The 21,799-nt window shown below is 31.6% G+C and overlaps 2 protein-coding genes across 2 annotated transcripts; both read left to right on the top strand.

The window, feature by feature from the left end:
- Positions 1–6,454, top strand: LOC134235555 (multiple epidermal growth factor-like domains protein 10). The gene is made up of 11 exons (XM_062717691.1): positions 1–19; positions 453–692; positions 2,765–3,004; positions 3,149–3,286; positions 3,706–3,846; positions 4,336–4,476; positions 4,633–4,773; positions 4,867–4,998; positions 5,258–5,413; positions 6,041–6,149; positions 6,289–6,454. Exons 1-11 carry the CDS (start codon positions 1–3, stop codon positions 6,452–6,454), a joined length of 1,623 nt encoding a protein of 540 aa, XP_062573675.1.
- Positions 6,455–13,894: 7,440 nt separating this feature from the next.
- On the top strand, positions 13,895–21,149 carry LOC134235554 (multiple epidermal growth factor-like domains protein 11). Its single transcript, XM_062717690.1, has 8 exons — positions 13,895–13,934; positions 14,322–14,561; positions 14,924–15,061; positions 15,412–15,552; positions 18,133–18,261; positions 18,475–18,618; positions 20,413–20,530; positions 20,878–21,149. Exons 2-8 carry the CDS (start codon positions 14,324–14,326, stop codon positions 21,098–21,100), a joined length of 1,131 nt encoding a protein of 376 aa, XP_062573674.1. The 5' UTR covers positions 13,895–13,934; positions 14,322–14,323; the 3' UTR covers positions 21,101–21,149.
- The last annotated feature ends 650 nt before the right edge of the window (positions 21,150–21,799 follow it).

Raw genomic sequence — 21,799 nt, 5'->3', positions numbered from 1 at the left:
ATGGCAGCTGATGATGACGGTTGAATTTTCTTTGAAAAATGAAAGTTAAAGCTCCACCCATTCAAAATTTATGTTTAAGCTTAAGGATTTTGCAGACTAACAGACCTACAGACAGACGAATGGACAGGACAAAAGAATCTGCCCACGAAACTCTTACGGGGCATACAAATTTCACTTTATTTGTAAATTAGTAATTATGGACACAATTTGTAAATCTGAAAAGTTCATCAATATAACTGCTAAATGAACCATTAATTAAATGCCATTAAGAATACTGTTTGTAATACGTATAGTAAACCAAACAAGACTTAACCTTTTACTCTTTTTCAATGCCTTAACTATTTTCAAATAGATTAATTGAGAAAAGTATAGTCGTATTTATAAGCAATAATAAACAATTATTGTGCATATTTTTATAGTCAATCATGCATTATATACCCGAATATTTACAGACGAATTGGCAACAGGTCACAACGCAGAGCAGGGTACCGTTTGGGTTTGTTCTTCAAATCTAGAGTACTGTAATCTTAAATATGTAGCCAAGAATGCTGTAGATGGAGATAATAGCACATGTATGAGGGGCGAAAGGATTTACCGTTCTTCTGATTGGTGGCGAGTGGATCTAGGAGATATTCATAGTGTTTATAGTATACGAATTATATTCAGGAACTACAGCGAGCTTGGAGATTATGGTTTGTACTTCATTTGTAACTTTGAGTTATGTAAAAGATTTATAATAACCTGACAAATGAGAGCAGAATTCGTATTCCTCTGTCAATGTTATAGTGCTAAATTTAAGTGTTAAATGTTGAATGATTAGGAAACATTGGACCGAACTTAAACTTCTACGTTTTCACCTTACATTTTTTAAGTTATATAGAACAAATGCATACAATAAAAAATCTTTATTTCTTCAATTCGATGTTCTAAGTATCTCGTCAGAAGTTAAAGCAAAGTGTCAAGGATACATGATATATCCTCAAAATGAAAATTCACATAAAATAATCGCAATAGAATTAGACCAGCACTGCAAGAAATCCTTTTCCCATGAATATCAATGTACTCTTTGAATAGAAGGTTGACTTATCATGCCACATCTACAGCATTGATCTTTCTAAACCGTTAAAATTGTTTGGAGGGGGGGGGGGTGACATTCCTTTTAAATTTCCTTATGTTTCAGTCAGGATTTAGATTCGGGATTTTGCCCAGACCGGTGCTTCAAAAAAATACTTTTTGGTTAACATTTAAACTCTTTTGGGTCGTTTTGCAAGTACGTGTGCCTTTCTATGAATGATTCAGACTGTTTGAGATAATACTGGACTGCTTTGAGTTTGAAAACCAATTCAGTGCCATTTTTATACCACTGAAGGTGCTGATTGAAATGTTACTAAAGTATTTTAGGACCATATATAACAAACTTTTAACCTGGTTTTGACAAGAATCATTGGCCTCAGACGAAGATCTGGATCTAGGTCACATCCTTCTTGGTTAGATTTTGTCCAAAGCTTTAAAATCGTGATAGTTTGACAGTAAAGTATGAGGCAAGACCTATAGAAAAATGTGTTGAAATATATATTTTATACTTTTTATTTTTTTTGTATATCTTTCTTTGAATTATACAAGAATTTTCATCAATTGATATCTTATCAAAACGCCTCGTAATTCATGCTGATTTTTTTCCACGAACATCTGATGATACTATATTATTAAATTAAGAATACATTGAATAATCATCAGTAGGCAAAGTACGTTGCATATGTCCTGCAGCCTTAAACAGGCAGCCGTTTCAAATGAACACATGTAAGGCTATGACACATACCGATACCCTCATACACCCAAGGTACATGTATTACGTAATGGATGTAAGGTTAATTGCATCGGGATCTTTGTCAACTTAATTTCTAAATATGATTTTTACTATGTGATTCTCCTTTTAGTTGATCCCTTGTCGCGTGAGTGTGTCATACCAGTATACCAACGTTATTATCTAACGAAGTTATCCGGCATAGTTAATGAAAATTTACTTCATTTCACACCATATTTTTTTATAACTTACAATTTTAGTATTTAAGGTCAAGATCTAGTAAATGAAAGGTGCCTACAGATTTATCAAACTTGAGAAATAAATTCCTTTATTGATGTTTTACAACATTAACTTGGTCAGACAAGGTGTTTCGGGGCATAATTTGTAAGTAAACAAGATGAAAAACTGTATTTTAAACTGATATTTTCAATGAAAAATTAAGAAAACCAGTCATGAATATGGAAGTTTTTCTCTTATTCGACAAAGGAAATGTATCCAGATTGCCTACAGTCTCTCAGCAAACGGTAATTAGTATGTTCATGGTCTCTTCTTTAAATCAATATCAAATTTAATATAGGTATCCGGTTTACTTTTCATATGATTTCAAATTGAATGTCATAAAAACACCCTATTTTCTACATAATTCTGCTAAAGCTGGGTAAAGTACGGGAAAAAGAAAGTTGAAATTGGTTATGACGTCATAATGGATCTAGCACCAAAACAGAAGTCTAAAGTTATTTACTAGATCTTGACCTTAACATGTTCATCTCAATAGAAATGTATGATCTCTTCTAAATTTGAATATTTTTCTCGTTTATTTGTCAGGTTTATTCTTTATTTTGTTAAACAAACGTTCCTTTTTAGTTTTTGTTTCCTGACACAAGCTTTGATAAATTTCACATTTATATGTATTTTTTGTGTCTGTTCTATCACAATTATGTATTAAATATATATTTGCAGAATTGAGACAAAGGGGGCGTTTTGCAGGATTTTACCTGTTTTTAACAAATACCAAAAATTTAGTCGATGGAATTTTATGCTATAAAGACGGGCCTGAATTACCCCCATTAGACTTTAGTACAACTTGTATTGGATATGGTCGATTTTTCATATTTTACAACGAACGCTTTAGTGGGAAAATTTATCCAGAGGGATACACTGCTGATATTGTTAACGAACTCTGTGAGGTGAATGTCAAAGGTATTTTTATTTATTTCCGTCAATCTGCATGCTCATACTGATTTTTTTTATTTCTTTCGTTTTTGTGATATATTTTTTATGTAAATACATCAAATAAAACATTTTGAGTGTCAATATGAAGGAATTGTATTCTTTTGCAAGTAGGTTGTTTTAACTCAAATGTCTATGGTTCAGAATGCAATATTTCCTGCCCTGAGAATTGCCGCGAAAGCCGATGTCATATTGTGAATGGAACATGTTTCAATTGCAAGGCTGGGTGGATAGAAGATACCTGTAATAAACGTAACATTTGTTTTACTTTTAAAACCCTTCTACGAGGAATTGCTTTAGTGTCTTAAAGTGGGTTTGCTTTATTCTTTAAAGCGGATTTATTTTTTTTATGAAATATTATTTGTTAAACATGTATGATGCCTAATTGCAATTGTCAAAGCAAGCTTTTTATCATTTTCTTATTAAACTCGATAAATACTTTCCACAATTATGATGAAAGGAGTTTGTTAACTGTAAGCGGTCACGTAATAAGTGGACATAAAGTTAAGCACAATTTCCCTTCTCAATGGTTAGCTTTATCAAAAAAATTAGCAATTTTGTTGGAAAGTCTTTATTTATACAACATATACGAAAAATATGCTGTTAAAAAACTGTTTTAACGTGTAGGGATATGAAATGAACAAATAAATGATTACTTTATATTACATAAGCATGTTCTGCTGGATTTTACGGAGATGATTGCAAATACCAGTGCAAAGGACATTGCAAAGATAACCTTCCTTGTAACCACTCGACCGGAGAATGTGACGATGGTTGTGATAATGGGTGGTCAGGAGCTGACTGTAACGAATGTAAGAAGAATTAAATTAATTGATTATAAATATTATTCAAGATGATTATTTTCGTAATTTCCATTGGCTGAAAGGACGTCACGTGAAATACGTCGTGTTGCGATAAATACGCAAAAGTACGTTTGCGGCAAAAATCACTCGACTCAATGTTCGGCTGTAGCAACGTAGAGCGTAACATCATAATATGAAAAGCATGTTTAAACTATTATGACAGCCAAGTCTACTCAACTAGAACTGTGTCAGATTATTTCTTTTTGATTACTATCTAATATAACAATTATAGACTATTGTGGACAGTCAACATGTATTTATTTGGTTCCATGTCAAGGGCATTGATCTCAGACATATAAATTGATTGCATTTGTCATAGTGATATTGCAACTTTGCTATCAGTTTCTGTGTCTTCCGTCAATACATGGGTCATTGACGGTGGTCCTTATGAGTAAGTACAGAGGTAGTATGCCCCAAAATATTTTTTATCATTTTCAGTTTGTCCTCTCGGGACGTATGGTCCATATTGCTTAAACAACTGCAGTGGAAACTGCTGGAATGGGGCATTCTGTAACAGAGTGACAGGGAATTGCGATAGAGGATGTAGCCCAGGCTATATTGGAGAACGTTGCCAAGAAGGTACGAAATATTTCGTGTTTTTTTTTTAATAATCCATATTTCCTATATTCAACAATATAATACATGTAGTTTTAAAAAGCATTTGTTGTGATAAAGATGCCAAAGCTTTCAAATTTATGCATATTAAGTTGAAAGTTAATTTCACATTGCTTACAGAATGTTCACTTGGATATTATGGAAAAGACTGTTTAACCATCTGCACTGGTCACTGTGAGAACAATGGAACTTGTCATCATGTTGATGGAATCTGTCTTAATGGATGTGAAGATGGATACTTTGGAAAACACTGTAACAAAAGTTCGTACAATATTTTAGTAAAAATGATGTCCTCACTATCACTTTACGCTACTATGAAAGAAATATCATTTGTGCATTTCTTTATAATTATAGCTTGCCCTGTCGGTTTCTTCAGTAGAAATTGCTCTAATATGTGTTCAAAAAACTGCATAGATGTATGCAGATATAAAGATGGTGTATGTTCCTGTGCTCCTGGTTGGAAAGATACACCTAACTGCAGCACAGGTGACAAAAAATATCTCTCTACCAGTCATGAACATAAACTTTTTGTTATCACCTTGTTTTATAAATTATTTTAATATATATGTTTTTCTGTAAAATGCTATTTTTAGAGTTGCTTATTATTTTCCACTCGTATCCCAAAAAGAAAACCACATGCCAACAAAAAGTTGCCGGTTTTTATCTTTCTTGTACATTGTACATTAAGGTATGAGCGAAAAAGCCGATTGTTTGCACAAAAGGTACGATTTTAAATTTTTTTTAGAATGCTTACCTGGAAAATATGGAATTAACTGCCTATACAAATGTAGTGGTCATTGTAAACATGGCGATATTTGCAGTAGATTTGACGGACACTGTCCTATGGGATGTATGGACCCATTTTTAGGACTAATCTGTGACACTGAGCGTAAATATGAAGGTACAAGTTCACCAAGGGGCTTATTAGCCCTTTGAATTCTTAGAAATTAAAAGTTTAGAGATTTTTGTTAAACATACATTTACCGTGTACTTGGAACTTTGACGGAATATCTATTAAAAGTGACACACTTCATGTATTAATTATGACTACCCTGAAATGTGTCGTTTTCCTCAAATCTGGAAAATTTCTTCACAAATAACAAATGATTTCATTTTTTTCAATTATTGACATAGGTCCAAACTTATAAGCTTAAACATTGAAAGTACTTTTTCAGAAGATTATATTCCTTTTTATTTTAGATGATGATGGCTTATATTGTAATTATTTACCTCAAAAATTGTATTAATTTTCTTTAACGTTAAAGAAATTTGCAATTTGACAGGCTGTTTGTTAATAAATGGATTCAAGAGGAAACTTTAAAAGTGATTTTTTTTTCCTACTTTATTTTGATGTTTGAAATGAGGCATAAAAACTTGGGTCTTTATCAGTTAATTGGTATATACACAACTCCATATTATGGATAGAATGAACATACATTTTGCAGCACTTACATGTATATATATTAGGATTTTTTGGCAATTTAGAGGTATATTTATGTATTTGAAGAAATAACGTTTTTCGTTAAAGGTACGTCTTCAACATGCGCATCAGGGACGGGGCTTGCTATTTCTATTGCTTTGAACGTCACAGGAATTATAGCATTTGCTACATTGTTTATTTTCAAAACATCATGCATGTAAGTAAAGTATACAGACTATAATGAGTTATACAGGATGATATCTTTAAATACAGTAAAATACTGAAATAAACATTTATGTTTATATAATGCTTGTCTTACATCACATTATAATTTTGGTAATTAATTTTTTTTTAAGACTAAGATTGCAGAAATTGAACAACATCAGAGAGAAGAAAACAGTTGCTGCTAATATCAATTTTAGAAATCATAGTGAAAATAGTACTTATAACGATCAGGATCAGTATGAAGAAGTACATGAACAAGAAGACAAGAGTCCATATGAATGTCTTCCGCCGATATGAAAAATGTATGAATGTCATATGTCTATTATATTGACATGTAACATATATTATGCATTTTACAAAAATAACGAAAAAACTTGAGTGATTTGTAAATAAAGATGCAACGGTGTTCACACTTTTTAATTAATATTCTTATAACATGTTAAAATCAATTAAGCATATAATTGAAAAGATTTTAAATCCAAAAATTTACCTTTAGTGGTTATTTTTACATGCATTTCTGCTTTAGTACTGTATTAAATTTTCATTTTATAAATGTAAATTTGTAAAAGAAAATTCAAAATAATTTTGCAATGTAATGAAATATTCTCATATTTTAAGTTCAAATGTCTCTTGATATATGCAAAATGATAAATATGATATGAAGATAATTGTCACATAGTAAAACTATTCTGTAATGCGTTTTACATTTTGTTTTAATTTAAATAGTTTTCGCCATCTTCACATATTAATTTAAAATGTTTCATTTGATTCTAAAAATTGTAAAGTTTGCTCTTAAAAGTCAAATCTAGAATACGAAAGAAACAATTTATTTTTAAAAAAGGCGATATTACCGTTTTTCTCTCTTTTTTAGGGCAATAAAAATGCACTCATGTATGTGGGGATTTAGCGTTTGTGTTTTATGGTATAATGAAACAGATTCATCTACGCAACAAAATGTAGAATTCATATTCATGATAATTACAACATGTACATTCACATATTTCTTCAGTCAGGAAATCAATACCAAAAAAACAAAACAAAACAATTTCTCACCAAGAAACCAAGAAATTTCAACCAAATGAAAGTCATTGATTTTACAGTAATCAGGGTGAGGTATCTACAGAAATCTGTTTATGTTCTCCAGTTTAATTTTACTAGTTCACTGAAGCTAGTTTTTATTTTTTCATACCTATAACCTTATGTAAACCATATTTCATCAATATTAAAGTGATATAAACATTAAGTTTGATGGATGAATTTGTCATTTATTATACATGTATAAATGACGAAAGATAATCAAAAGATACTTCAGATAAAGGGAAGATAACCCTTGAAAAAAATGTACATTTGTACAAAACATTATTTGATCTCCCCACTGTGACATATTACATCAAGGAAATCCAAATAAACAATCCAGAATCTAAAAAAATATAACAATCAAAAAAAGGTGGCTGACAAAACCTGCCAAAGTACAAGCATGCAATGTGTGTATCTACTGCCACCAGTTATCTACAAAAATCGGTATGTTTACTTTGCTCATTTGACACAAGATAAAAATATTGGGTCGGTAGATATACTTAATTGTAAGTTTTTTTCCGAACCACCTAACAACTGATTGAATAAAAATGTATAATGTAGGTTAAAATAAAATTTGAGTCGGGACAGTTTTAAGTCAGTCGATCGGTAGAGAACAAACAAACATATTTTAAAAAGATGGTCTGATCTGGAACTAATATCCAGTCTGCTGAGGGGAGATTGGGTATGGTTAAAAGAGCACAAAGCTTAAGGATGACGTTTCCTCAGATGACAAAAAAATCCACTGATAAGATAAAAAAAAAACACTTATGATTCTTGAGTTATATTTCAATTTCAAACTAGGTGATTGGCCAATTTTTTTTTAAGATGGTCCTGAGTATTTCTCAGTTAATACCTAGTTTTTGCACTCTATGACTAGTATTTTCTTTACTCACAAAACATTACAAGCGGAGACTCTTTAAATAATAAAATATAATAAGAGAACAGTGTTGCTTTGTAAAATTAAACAAGGAACGTTAGAGCAATAAACTACTCAGTATTTAATTAAAACAGTTCGAATTACCTCTTTCTTTTCCCCCTACTTTAAATCTAATTATAAAAAAAAATCTGAGTGACAAGAACTTAAAATCATTTATTTACAGTTCTGACTTTTTTCTTTCATATTTTTTTCAACTATAAAATATCAAATTTTATTATTGATATTGAGTTAAAATCGTTCAAAACAAGATTTGATATCACATATTGTATATTATAAATTCTTCATCATTTTGAGTATACAATGCAATTTGCTTAAAATTAACGTGATTCCAAGTGACAAATAAGTGCGTGAAGACATGTTCACACTGTCAGTCTTATCATTGAACACATGCCAAGAAATGTTAGCCATTCTAGCCGTAGTACTCTAAATATAAGTTTCTGTTAAACGTCGACTTTTTTGTTAGACTAAATGATTAATATTGTACATGTACCCAAACTTACGAACCGGTATTCGGAGCCTATTATTTTTCGGTGTTATAAAAAATTATAAAACCCAAAGAGGTCCAAGTAGATCTGACAGTAGCTCTGGTGGATTCTGTGAGACATTGAGATAATATTACTTAACCGAGTTTAATCAAAGGTGTACGGGGATTTACCATGGGTTTTATTCCATACACCCTTGACTGAACCTGAATAACAAATTTATTTTCTATGTACCAAAAGTACAAAGAAGACGAGAGGCAATCAGTCTATACTTATTTTCTTATTTCCATTAACAAGCAATTCATTTGTAATATAAACGTGGAATAGTTTTTGTTCTTCAGTCAACACAATATTACAAGGCGAATTTCAAATGATTCCTTTGAATACCATTGTCATCTAGGTTTCCTGGCCAAAACGTCCGATTACGTGTATTGTTTTGTAAAAAAAAATATTTATCCTTTGAAATGCAATAGGACCGGTGCACATGGTAAGGATTACATTATAAGTCTAAAGCTTACCTTTTGCAGGACGCACGGTTCTCATGTCAACACTCTATAACTAACGCAAGAATTACAGGATTATAAAAAACAACTTCCACATAAATGCCCTGTGTTTAAGAGCGCATTATTTAAACGGAATATCAGATTTTCTAGCTAATACTTTGAAATAATTTTACCCTTCAGTACAGTCACACGTCTATAAAAATATGGAGAAAAGTATTTGTGGGCATTTCCATTATCTCATTCTTATATTCATTCATTTGTAATTTGCGTTCCCTTAATTTTACCCATGTGTATGGATTTAAAAAATGGATATTTTTCTGGGAATGATTTTAATTTGTTGAAACGAAACTCTCAGCTAAGCCCTGAATTAAGAAATAGAGCAGTGCTCTTTTCCTAAGCCAGGTTTGTAAGGCTTAAAACACGTGTAATAAAAGATTTCACAGGGTAAGACTAGAAATGAAGTCCCATGACTTATAAGACATGTCTTCCCCTGTATATCTTTTCTATGAGATGATGTTTGTTTAATTTTTTTTTACCCTATAAGGACAGATGATATAAACAATTTTTTTTTCTTTGAAAGAGATTTAATATAATATCACAAGTTTAGAAATGTGGATGGTTCTCAGAATTTATTCTCCTAAGAACTGGAATATGAAAAAAGACTTGGAAAATATTAGTAATATTTCAATGAAAAAACAATATAGACAAATCACATTCAGTAAAGGATTACATGTGAAAACACTTTTCAGAATATGTTAACATGGAGTTAAAAGTGTAATATAAACTTAAGAAAAATATACCAAGCCAGGTGATTTTATTAGCAAAAGCTAAATGGTAAAAATCAGCCAATGTGATATTGCTATTTTTTTTTTTTTTTTTTTTTTGTTATTTTGATCTCCCTCTTAAAATTCACCCGGCTTGGTATATTTTTCTAAGGTTTATATTACACTATTAGCGCCAAAATAACATATTCTGAGATTTATTTTCACAAGTAAACCTTAACTGGATGTAATTTGTCTATATTTGTTTTTTTTTGTGAAATATTACTAATATTTTCCAAGTCTATTTCATTTTCCAGTTCTTTGGAGAAAAAATTCAGAGAACCATCCACTTTTCTAAACTTGCGACATGATATTAAATCTTTTTCAAAGAAAAGAATTGTTTGTATCATCTGTCCTTAAGCACTGATGTTCTGAAATTGTCACAGACTACATTTTGAACATACTTGCACAATGAAGCGCATTGCAATTTTATTTTTTTTTTTTGGTTTTATATAAGTGGGGACTCTACAAATCTCTCATAAAATGAAAAATCTCTATTTCAGTGCAACTTATGTTGCTATTCGTGAAGAGTGGGATGTCCTAAAGCATGAGGACAAATATTTTTCTATCGTTTCTAAAGAAATAGACATGCAATGCCATGCATTATGTAACAATTTACGTTCTATCGAATACACCCTAATTTTCCAATCAAAAAAGGTTTGACCCTTCAATGCGCTTTATTGTATTAGAAATAAAAACGCCCAAGCCATCTTTCATAGATTCTTCTCTTTTAAAGTATTTTACAATTTTTTAAATATGATTTTATTTTTAGCAGTCCATTCAATATTGATCATAGATTGACGTGATTCACGTGTTTGAAGTCAAATATAAACGTAAGATCTGAAACAATTTTAAAAATACGTGACTATAATTATAGTTTTATTGTTAAACTTCTTCTATACTATTTAAACAAAGGTGTATAAGAACAAATTATTTACCTTTTTACTCCACCCAAGATAATTTCCTTGAGTCTATATTCGTTTTCAATTTCTTCCCCAGTTTAACTTAAAAGACTTCCTCATTTATTATTTAAGATAATCTTAACGAACAAATCATCATTTTTTTTCTATCCAAAGAAAGGTTTTGGTTTGTAAGTACTGTTTGTTAGATCATGTTCAATACTTTCTTTGTAGTAATGTATATTAATGAGAACAACGTTTGATTTTCCTCATTCTGTGAAAAAATTGCCTAAAGATTTTCATTCACGCGTGCTTTAGTTGTAAAAATAAGTTTATACAAACTACTAGATGTTTCTAGCTCCCCAGAAACGCTGTGATTTTACTGACTTGTACTTTTATTTATGACTTTGCATCAATATGATTTTTTTTTATCACAAACCAGTAAAAAAGTTCCTAATGACAATAATAAGTTGATGCAACTAAGAAAATTGGAGATTTTATTAACAAAAAATAATAAAATAGTTCCAATAAAACGCATATTACTTATTACCGTATATACTCGCCTATAAGTCGGTTTTTTGAGAGTCGATCTCTGGTCCAAAACTCTGTGTCCGACTTATAGGCGAGCTATAAAATGAATGGTATTGTATGAAGTCAGTCTCTATGATACAAGCTTATTAAATACAACCGACTTATAGGCGGACCGACTTTTTGGCGAGTATATATGGTAACTGAGAATTGTTGAAGAACCTGTTTTACTGAGTTTTGATACCATTGATTCAGCACTAGGAAGCCTTTTAAAGTCAAATTCTTTGTATTAAAATCCAGTATGTAAGTCTACCGTACATGTATAATTATTGTTATTTCAGAAATAATAGGACTAAATAAAAATCACTTATGTTATTGCAAACTAATTTTGAGCAATATGTTTGTGCATGGTATATATATATAACAACATCTGATTTTAAAATAATTCATTTTTATTTTAAAAAAAAGTTATTGCATTGCATTTCTTTTTACAATATGTTCCTAGAGGTAACTTAAGTGACTTTGAGTTAATTATGGTAAATTAAAGTTAACTAATTATTTTTTATTAATTGAATACTAATTGATTTATGAAGAAAATAACAATTAAAATCCAAACCACGAAAGATGTTATAAACGTCCGCCATACTTAAATGTCTTTCTTGCCATATTGATGTTGCTTATGTAATGAATGTTGCAAAACAATACTCTAAAAACTATGATCAAATTAATGATTTTGCTGTCTGGATTTATAGAACATTTGGGTATGGTATGTTCTTTAATTTATTTCTAACTTTTCTGATATTCATTTTAACTTAACTGATGTTCGATATAATATAAAGAGTTTTTTTAATTTGAAAAACTGTAAACGTTGAAAAAAAATTCTGAAAGACATTCCAGCACTCTTTTTTGTAAACTTTTATTGAATAAAAAAAACGTTTTAAAACAGCGAAATTTCCATTAATCCTATCTCAGATTTTACTGACAATGATTTATTTCTTTGCCTGCATTGTAATAAGCCTTCAAGAGTTTTGACAAATAATCATTTGATTAATATTTAACTGATTTAATAACATGTATTGTATATATAATATTGCATTTTAGACATGTTTTCATAATGCATACGGAATTATTAGAAAAATCAATACATCTACCTTAAAACAAGAGGCCAATGGGCCACATCGCTAACCTGAGAAGCTTTGACCATTCTGTTCTTTACCAGATTTCCCCTTTGTAATACATATTGTGACCCCACCCTACCCCAAAGATCATAATTTAAACAATTTGAAATCTACACTACCCCAGTATGCTTCCACATAAGTTTCAGCTTTTCTGGACCAGTGGTTCTTGAGAAAAGAATTTTCAAAGATTTTTCCTATATACTCCTATATAAAACTTTGATGGGTACTTGTGGGCCACCCTACAACCGGGGGTCATCATGATCAGAACAATTTAGAATCTACACTACCCCAGGATGCTTCCACATAAGTTTCAGCTTATCCGACCCAGTGGTTCTTGAGAAGAAGATTTTCAAAGATTTTTCCTATATATTTCTATGTAAGACTTTGATTCCCTATTGTGGCCCCGCCCAACCCCCGGGGGTCATGATTTGAACAATTTAGATTCTACACTACCACACCATGCTTCAACATAAGTTTTAGCTTTTCTGGCCCAGTGGTTCTTGAGAATAAGATTTTCGAAGATTTTTCCGATATATTTCTATGTAAAACTTTGATTCCCCATTGTGGCCCTGCCCTATCCCCGGGGGTCATGATTTGAACAATTTAGAATCTACACTACGCCAGGATGCTTCCACATAAGTTTCAGCTTTAGTTGAGCAGTGGTTCTTGAGAATAAGATTTTTTAATGACCCAACCCTATTTTTATCTTTTCTTAATTATCTCCTCTTTTAAGGAGACATGGCCCTTCATTTTAACAATTTGTATTCCCCTTCACCCAAGGATGCTTTGTACCAAGTTTGGTCAAAATTGGTTCAGTGGTTCTTGAGAAGAAATCGAAAATGTGAAAAGTTTACAGACGGACAGACAGACAGACAGACAGACAGACAGACAGACAGACAGACAGACAGACAGACAGACAGACGGACAGACGGACGGACGGACGACGGACAAAATGTGATCAGAAAAGTTTACTTGAGCCTTTGGCTCAGGTGAGCTAAAAACCACGACATCTTTGTCAATTTTCTGTATTTTATCTTTAGGAAAGCAATTACACAGATCAAAGCTTTTAAAAAGATAACTAATTTAAATAAAAAAAAAAATTTCCTTTTAAGATGATTTGTCAAATGGAAAACCTTCCAGCCAGACATTAACGTTTCCATGCCCTACATCATTATGTGGAAGTCGCTATATTGCAAGTAACGCAGTTGACAGAAATACTTCAACATGTACACTTAGCAATTCAATAGGAGGGTCCTCCCCAGACACGAGTGTGTGGTGGAGAGTTGATTTTGGAGATATCTATAGTATTCACAGTGTCAGGATACAGTTCAAGGATTATGGCCAAAATACATGTAACAATTTATTATTTTCTACCTTGAAGTTAATTTTTCATTATTAAAAAATTATAGATTGTTGCAGAAAAATATTTTGTTTCGTTTTTATATATATATTTTTTCTTGATACAGATGTAAAAAAGTTATTTTCTATTTATAATAATACAACAACAAAAAAGGGTTTGTGAAGGCATAAATAATTTTCTTGACATACAATGAGCTAAAATATGACATGTGTGTTAAATAAAAGCACAATAAGTATAGGTTGAATGAAGATTATATACTTTTGTCATCACCGAGTTAAAGTTAATACGGTGTTCCTTGCTCTAGGAGAATGATATACGAGTATTGTTATATGCAATTAGCATGAAAGCTAACTTTATAAAACATATTTCCTATTTCAAGTAATGAGACAGAAAGGAAGATTTGCAGGATTTTCCATTTATCTTTCAAACTCGACAAGAAGAGAAGATTGGATTCTATGTTACAAGGACGGACCAGAGTTACCTCCTTTGGATTTTAATACAACCTGCATAAAATATGGACGATACGTCATTTATTATAATGAAAGACTGAAGGGCGTTACTTATCCTGATGCTTACGAATCTGTGGTCTATACAACGTTGTGTGAAGTGTTAGTGCATGGTCAGAATCTTTCTGCTTGTTTATATTCCTTATCTTTTGCTCTCGAAGGAAATGCAGGTGAAATTCAGTTAAATTTTGTTCTATAAGGGACACTAAAATCGAATTAAATGTATTAAAATTTGGATAAATTCAATATACGGTTTGCATTTCAGTTTCTGAATCAATTTTTAAGATATATCACGGTGTCTTTGTTTAAAAAAAGTCCGACGTAACTGTTATATTCTTCAACTTAAGCTTCCCTGAAAAAAATATAAATAAACACCTAAATATTATTTGAATGCCAAATTAAAATCAATTATTAAAATCAATTTACTTATAACATTCCTGAATAAACTAAAGCTCAATTTATCATCTTTATTCAGGTTGTACTAAAAGTGGAGTTTATGGAGTAAATTGTGACAAAGTCTGTCCAATCAACTGTCAAGAACAGAGATGCAACGTAGTTAATGGTAGTTGTCTGGGATGTAGGCCAGGATGGACCGGGGACAAGTGTGATCAATGTAAGACTGTAAATCTTTAAAATTGTCTTTGACAGTAATCGTTTAAATAGTGGCCCTCAAAGTTTCTATGGATTAAAATATGTCAATTTTTTGGTCAAGCGCATTTTCATTTTCATGCGTACTATGTATTGAAATTAATTTGGTGATTAAAGATTATCAAATTTTAGGACAGTTTTTGATCATATCTGATTACACCACACTTAATATTCATCCTAATCAGTTACAATCAGGTGGATGTGTTATCACAAGATATCATCAAATCATTTAGACATTGATAATTTTTGACACGTCACATTTTAATTAAATATGAAAAAGCTTGATATTTCAATTTTGTATGACTTTGTATAAAGCATGCCCTACTGGACGGTATGGTATTGGTTGTAACAGAAAATGTGTTGGGCACTGCACAAACAAAGTCACCTGCAATCGTGAGTTCGGTCATTGTGTTAACGGCTGTGCCTCGGGATGGATGGGGGACATGTGTGATAAAGGTATTGAATTTGCTTAGTTTTTTTTTTATTTCTTCACCTGTGTTATGTCTTCAGATAAGGCCATCTTTAAAAGAATCTTTTCTTGCCCTCTCCCGATTTGGGTTAAAATACTGGGTGGGTAGGTAGGTAAAGAAATCTTTTTCCGTAAAAATTTCGACATATTTGTAGATGAATTAATAATGTGATAAAAAGATAAAAGTGTGTACATGAATGTAAAAACAAAATATTGAGTCGGGCAATATAATCACTCAGGCAGGAGAAGGCAACCAAACATTTTTTTGAAAAGGTGGTCATTGTGTATTTTTTATTAATAATATGAATGGTAAATGTTAAGAAAACGTACACAATTTAATGTATCGGCCAAATTTTTCAATTAAACTAATAAGTGCAACCTTGTCGTTATTTTTAGGAAAGACAGAATATCAAAGTCTAAAGGAAATTAGCACCTCTAAGAATGTGCACTCAGAATCTTCAATCAAAGCGAGTTTTTGCATTCTACTTATGGTCAAAAAACGATATATATATTTTTTTTGGTTTCCCACTTGCACATGTTACATGGACCAGTTAATTTTGGTCATGGTTAAGAAACAATTAAGTATCAAATATCATTATGAAATATTTTACATGTTATCCACATGTTTTATCTGTATGAAGCCCAGTAATTGAGCATATTATACTTACTTTCCACAGTCTTATATGTAAATTAAATATTAACAAGTGGACAGTAGTACAGAAAACTTTTTTTTGCATGGGACCACAAATTCCACTTTTCATTTCAATAGATAAATTAACTATTTGTCTGTTACATATCTTTTTTTACTATATGCTTTGTAGCGTACTCGAAAAAAAATTGTTTATTTGCAAATAAAATTGATTGAAAAACAAATACATTTAAACAAATATCAAATACATGTAATAAATTTAACAGAATTATTATGTGGATGGTCAAAGGCGATCGAATCTATATACGACCATATGTTTACTTATTTTGCTAATCATGAACATTGAAAAAAAATCATAACATCAGTGAATATTTGATTGATTGATTGATTGTATGCTGTTTAACGTCCCTCTCCAGAATATTTCACTGATATGGAGACGTCACCATTGCCGGTGAAGGGCTGCAAATTTTGGCCTATGCTCGGCACTCAGGGCCTTTGAGCAGGGAGGGATCTTTATCGTGCCACAACTGCTGTGACACGGGGCCTCGGTTTATACGGTCTCATCCGAAGGACCGCCACATTTAGTCGCCTTTTACGACAAGCAAGGGGGTACTGAGGACCTATTCTAATCCGGATCCCCACGGGGTATGACTATTTGAAGTATCGCGATTCTTCAACTCTGTTTTCAATTCCTCTTTAGCATCCGACCCTTGTATTTTTTTTCAACGTGTTATTTTTTCATGCACAACATTGTTAACAGCAGCGCCACATTTGTACTATGCAAAAATACTAACTTTAACAAAGTGTAGTCTCCTTCTCTGTTGCACCCATTTGTTTGTTATAGTCCGACTTGATTCAGAAAAGAACGAATAACAATATTAAACTATTTATCTTTTTTCCAAAAGATCATATAATTATTTCAAATAAATAGGATTGTTTATATAATTGCTTAATGTTACTGTAAGTATTTCCTGTAATAAATATGTGTATAACATTACCTGCTAGTGGTTTAAATCTAAACAATGTCAAAAATGAGATGAAAATAAATATGCATCTTGATTGTAATAAATTACCTGAGAGAAAGTGTTTAAAATCTAATTAGCTTGTAAAGATGGAACCTATGGTCCTGGTTGTATGTATAACTGCAGCAGTCATTGTCTCAATGACGTCTCCTGTAATAAACAAACTGAACAATGTGATTTTGGTTGCAAACTGGGATACATGGGGAGTTTATGTAACACAGGTATAGTATAAAACAAATGCAGCACCATAATTATTATTCCTTGTTTAAAACTCATAATAAAGAACTGAACAAAGAAAAAAAAATAGTGTTTTTCAAAAAGAAAAAAAAAAAATTTATAGAATGCGCCTCAGGATACTTCGGGAACCAATGCAAAGAACTCTGTAGCCAAAACTGTTTGAATAACGAGATATGTGATTACATAGATGGAGTTTGTACAAATGGCTGCAAACATGGATATATAGGGGAAAGATGCTACAAATTTATGTGAACATTATATAACATTGATCTTAGACTTTGAGACATTTCTTAGATTCGAGATTACAGAAATGTAGAAGTCATCACAACTTAGCTTCAATATATTTTACTCTGGCTTCAACTTTTTTATGGTAATGTCTAATTAGTCAACGGATTATACCTTTCAGATGTAAAGCTGATTCAAAATCAATTCTTTAATCTACTCTCCTGGACATATTAAACATAAGATTAATACAATTGAATCAATATATGTGATAAATTAAGTCAGACATTGGATTTTCTAAAAAAAATACTTTAAAATATATTTTTTTAAAAACTTGTTACAGAGATTTTTTTTCCTCCTCACTAAATCATAGTATTGAAAAACCAGGTATATATGTATATTGTGCTATCTTGTAACAGTTTCGATATCAATTTCAGCCTGTCAGCTTGGATATTTTGGAAGAAATTGCTCTGGTGTTTGCTCTAAGAGATGTATTAGTACATGTAATTTCACAGATGGCTCTTGTGACTGTGCCCCTGGCTGGAGAGAATCAAACTGCAGTGAAGGTATGCACTGTACATTATACAGTGTAAGCTCAATACTTCTTTAACTATTTCATTCATGCTAATTGTTAAACATTTTATAATTATCCATGTCAGCAAAGATGTCATTTCCAAGTGATTAATGCTAAATCTGTTTTTTTATTTTAATCTGGGTGAGCTTTTATCACAATGAATCGTAAAATCAGGTTATAAAAGTACTCAAATCTATCAAGACAGAATGTATTCCTGGAACATTTGGAGTGAGTTGTCAACACAGATGCAGTGGTAACTGTATTGCGAATGAAACATGCAGTAGATTTGACGGTAGCTGCCCGAAAGGCTGCAAACCCCCATATGGTGGATTGACATGCGATCATAATGGCTAGTAACATTAAGCAAATCATCAATGTTTTGAAATTTATTATAAAGATTAAAACATTTTAAAATTGGGACGAGGGGACTTCAGTATTTTAAATGCTAGCAAAAAGGTATGTTCGGTTATGACCGATATTTGCCCCCAAATCAAAATTTTGACGGAGAAGTATATATACTGAAAGGAAAAATAACTACAGGGTAAACCTTTAGGGTGAAATAATGTTATTTTTCTTATGCAACTACTTCTCATCTCTAACGTTTAAATTCACCTTCAGTGAAAATGTAACCAAAATACTATCTGATTTTGCCACATAATTTATGACTTATTGAAACTCATATGACAATGCCTCCAAAAGTGAAAAATGAAAATTCTCACTATTTTCAATTATCTCCTCATTATCTTCAATGTCGCTTTCGCGCATGTTTCTCAGCCTTTATTCTCCTTTGCATGGAGTTCATCAGTGTGTTTATCCCCCAAACAGGAATATTCAACCCTTTCAACAAGACAGCTCTAAGTTGAAAGAGATCACCTCGGATGGACTTTACGGCCGAAATCGAATGGGTAAATGTGATAGATTGCTAGAAAGTTTTGATAAACCCAGGCTCATTGGGCCGGGGATAAAACGTTGAAAAATAGGCAAACTGTGTGCACATGCGCAAGTAAGAGGAACTACGTGACAAAATAAAATTGACCAGCTCAGAAGTCCAAATCGCGCAATTCGTTTCTCTAATTTATTGGTGAATGTAATGATTATGATAGCCTTCTCTGTTAGCGGTAATTTTGTAGTATTATATGATGGCGATTAAACAGGTGGCATGATGAATATTCCGATCATGAGGTGGCTCTATTACGTGTCAACATCATCGTCATGTTTCTTTATAAATCATTCAAGGCCATCTGTGACGACAGTTAAGACGTTTCATGGGGAAATTTACGAGCGACATCAATCCGTTGTCTTTACTTAATTAGTAAGTAAGTGCTCCACTCCCTGAACTGTTGTAAGATTGCAAGAAACGCATATCTTCTAAAACTACTGAAAACAACGATTACACTTCAAATCCATTGACTGTCACAAGAAGTCCGTTGACAAAAACTTCTAGTCATCAAATTTTTGTTTTTGTTTCCAGGGTGAATTTTTATTTGAGGTGTATCTTTTCAAAATTCACTTATTCCAATTCACTTATACATCAAAATACTGTAAACCAACTTTCATTCGCGACAACTTTATTTCGCGATTCACCGGGATTAAACTACTTCGCGACGATTTATTTTCGCGATCAAGCCGTTTTGGGAAATGTTTTCTTCAATAGACAAAGAGACTTTAAGGACCTGTTGGCGGCGAGAAATATTCGCGATGATGGGGCTCTCGCGAACCTCGCGAAAATTTCTCGCACGCGAATAAAAGTTGGTTTACAGTATAATTTAAATTTGTAGATAAATTAAATTTTAATTATTGCATAAAATGGTCATACATGAAAATTTACTGTAAACAAACTTTTATTTGTGACGAATTTATTTCGCGATTTACAGGGGATAAACTAGTTAATGACGATTAATTTTTGCGATCAATCTTTTTTGGACCTGTTGTTGATAGTCACATAGACTTTAAGGACCGGTTCGCAGCAAGATTTATTTCCAATAACGGGGCTCTCGCGAAAATTTTCGCACGCGAATAAAGTTGGTTTGAAGTAATTAACATATAATAATTTTCTAATCTTATAAATAACTTTTGCAGTGTATTGTACTTAATGGAAATATTAACTGTACGATTCATGTAACTTTTTCATTTGTATTTGCAGCTCTAATGGGTTCCCTCTCTGTCGATTATAAAAAAGATTATAATGGAATAACAATAGGCCTTTCAGTTTCACTTACTGTGAATTTCATAGCTTGTGCTGTAATTATATTTCTGTTGAGGTAAAGTATACCTATTATTAGGTCAAATTATGAAAAAGTCAAAAGACGAGCAATTTACCTGTTACCTTTAACTCCAAGAATTTTCAGGAAAAAATAAAAAAAAATTATACTTAAGATATTTATAACAAAATCTTATTCTAATTATCCAATACTGTACATAACTTAGTTTTTGTGAGTAATTATTAGCGTCAAATAGCGAACAGATTAAATTGCAAATGAACGATTGATCAATATAATTTACATGGATTTCAGCATCATAAAAATAAAAGGAAGTAATTCTTTTATTTGTCATGTTTCTTTTAAAATTTACAGTAATACTTACTCGAACGATTGTTTTACTGTTTTAGTGGACGGATTTTGCAAAACATCAGAACCAAAAATAAGGCACATTCTTGTAAAAATGCTGCTCAGAGTACAGAAGGTATTGGAGGAGTGTTGGAGGAGAAAAACAACTATCAGGAAATATTGGTCTGTGCTGATAACAATGAATACCAAATGATACAAGCCTCAGAAGATATTGTAACAGAGCAAGGAAGCACATATCTAAACCTTGCATTTAGTACTCTCTAGAGTCTGCAAGTCTCTAGAGCTGCGTGTGCTTAAACTAGCCAACTCAAGAAGGGGCCTTCTCAAAGTGAACCTGAAGTCAAAATGTCTTTTTCTTTAGTTTTAAAGTATTATTTATGTAGCAGATCAAATCGATGCAAGACACAAGCGCGAGGTTCAGGTTTGGACAGTGTGTATATTGATACCTTTGACATTAGGTATATTGTATAATGTAATATTTACACACATCTTTTGGTAAAAGCATGAAAAAAAAATAAAATAAAAATTTGCCCTAATGTTGATTAAATTTTTATTTTGTTGCTCAAGTTGCTGCGTAGGTGGAAATTTTCCTACTGTAGTCGATAACGGGGAAGAAGTTTGTTTTGATTACAATAATAGTTCTAAGATATTTGAGTATAAAAGTTATTCAAAAAAAGAAAACACTTACTTCTGATTAGATAGTTGTTCCCTACTTTCGCAATAAAGATGGGTTATTTTAAATCTCATTTTTTCATTCTGTGGTTCTGTCCATCCGTTACAAAAACTTTAATCTTGATCACATCTTTTAAATAAGAAGAGATTGGACTTTCATCTTAAAGAAGTATATTACCTCTGAAAAGACCTTTCTAAATATATTTTGATTTTTGCCCCCGTGAACTTAAAGTTGAACCTAATTAAAAAAAATGAACAATACTTACATGCTATATTTGTAAAATCTTTTGA

Source organism: Saccostrea cucullata, unplaced genomic scaffold, assembly GCF_032062105.1.
Source record: "Saccostrea cucullata isolate Sc308-1 unplaced genomic scaffold, CSIRO_AGI_Scuc_v1 ctg969, whole genome shotgun sequence".
In the NCBI taxonomy this organism is placed as follows: domain Eukaryota; kingdom Metazoa; phylum Mollusca; class Bivalvia; order Ostreida; family Ostreidae; genus Saccostrea; species Saccostrea cuccullata.
This window is presented reverse-complemented; position numbering and strand designations above follow the sequence as displayed.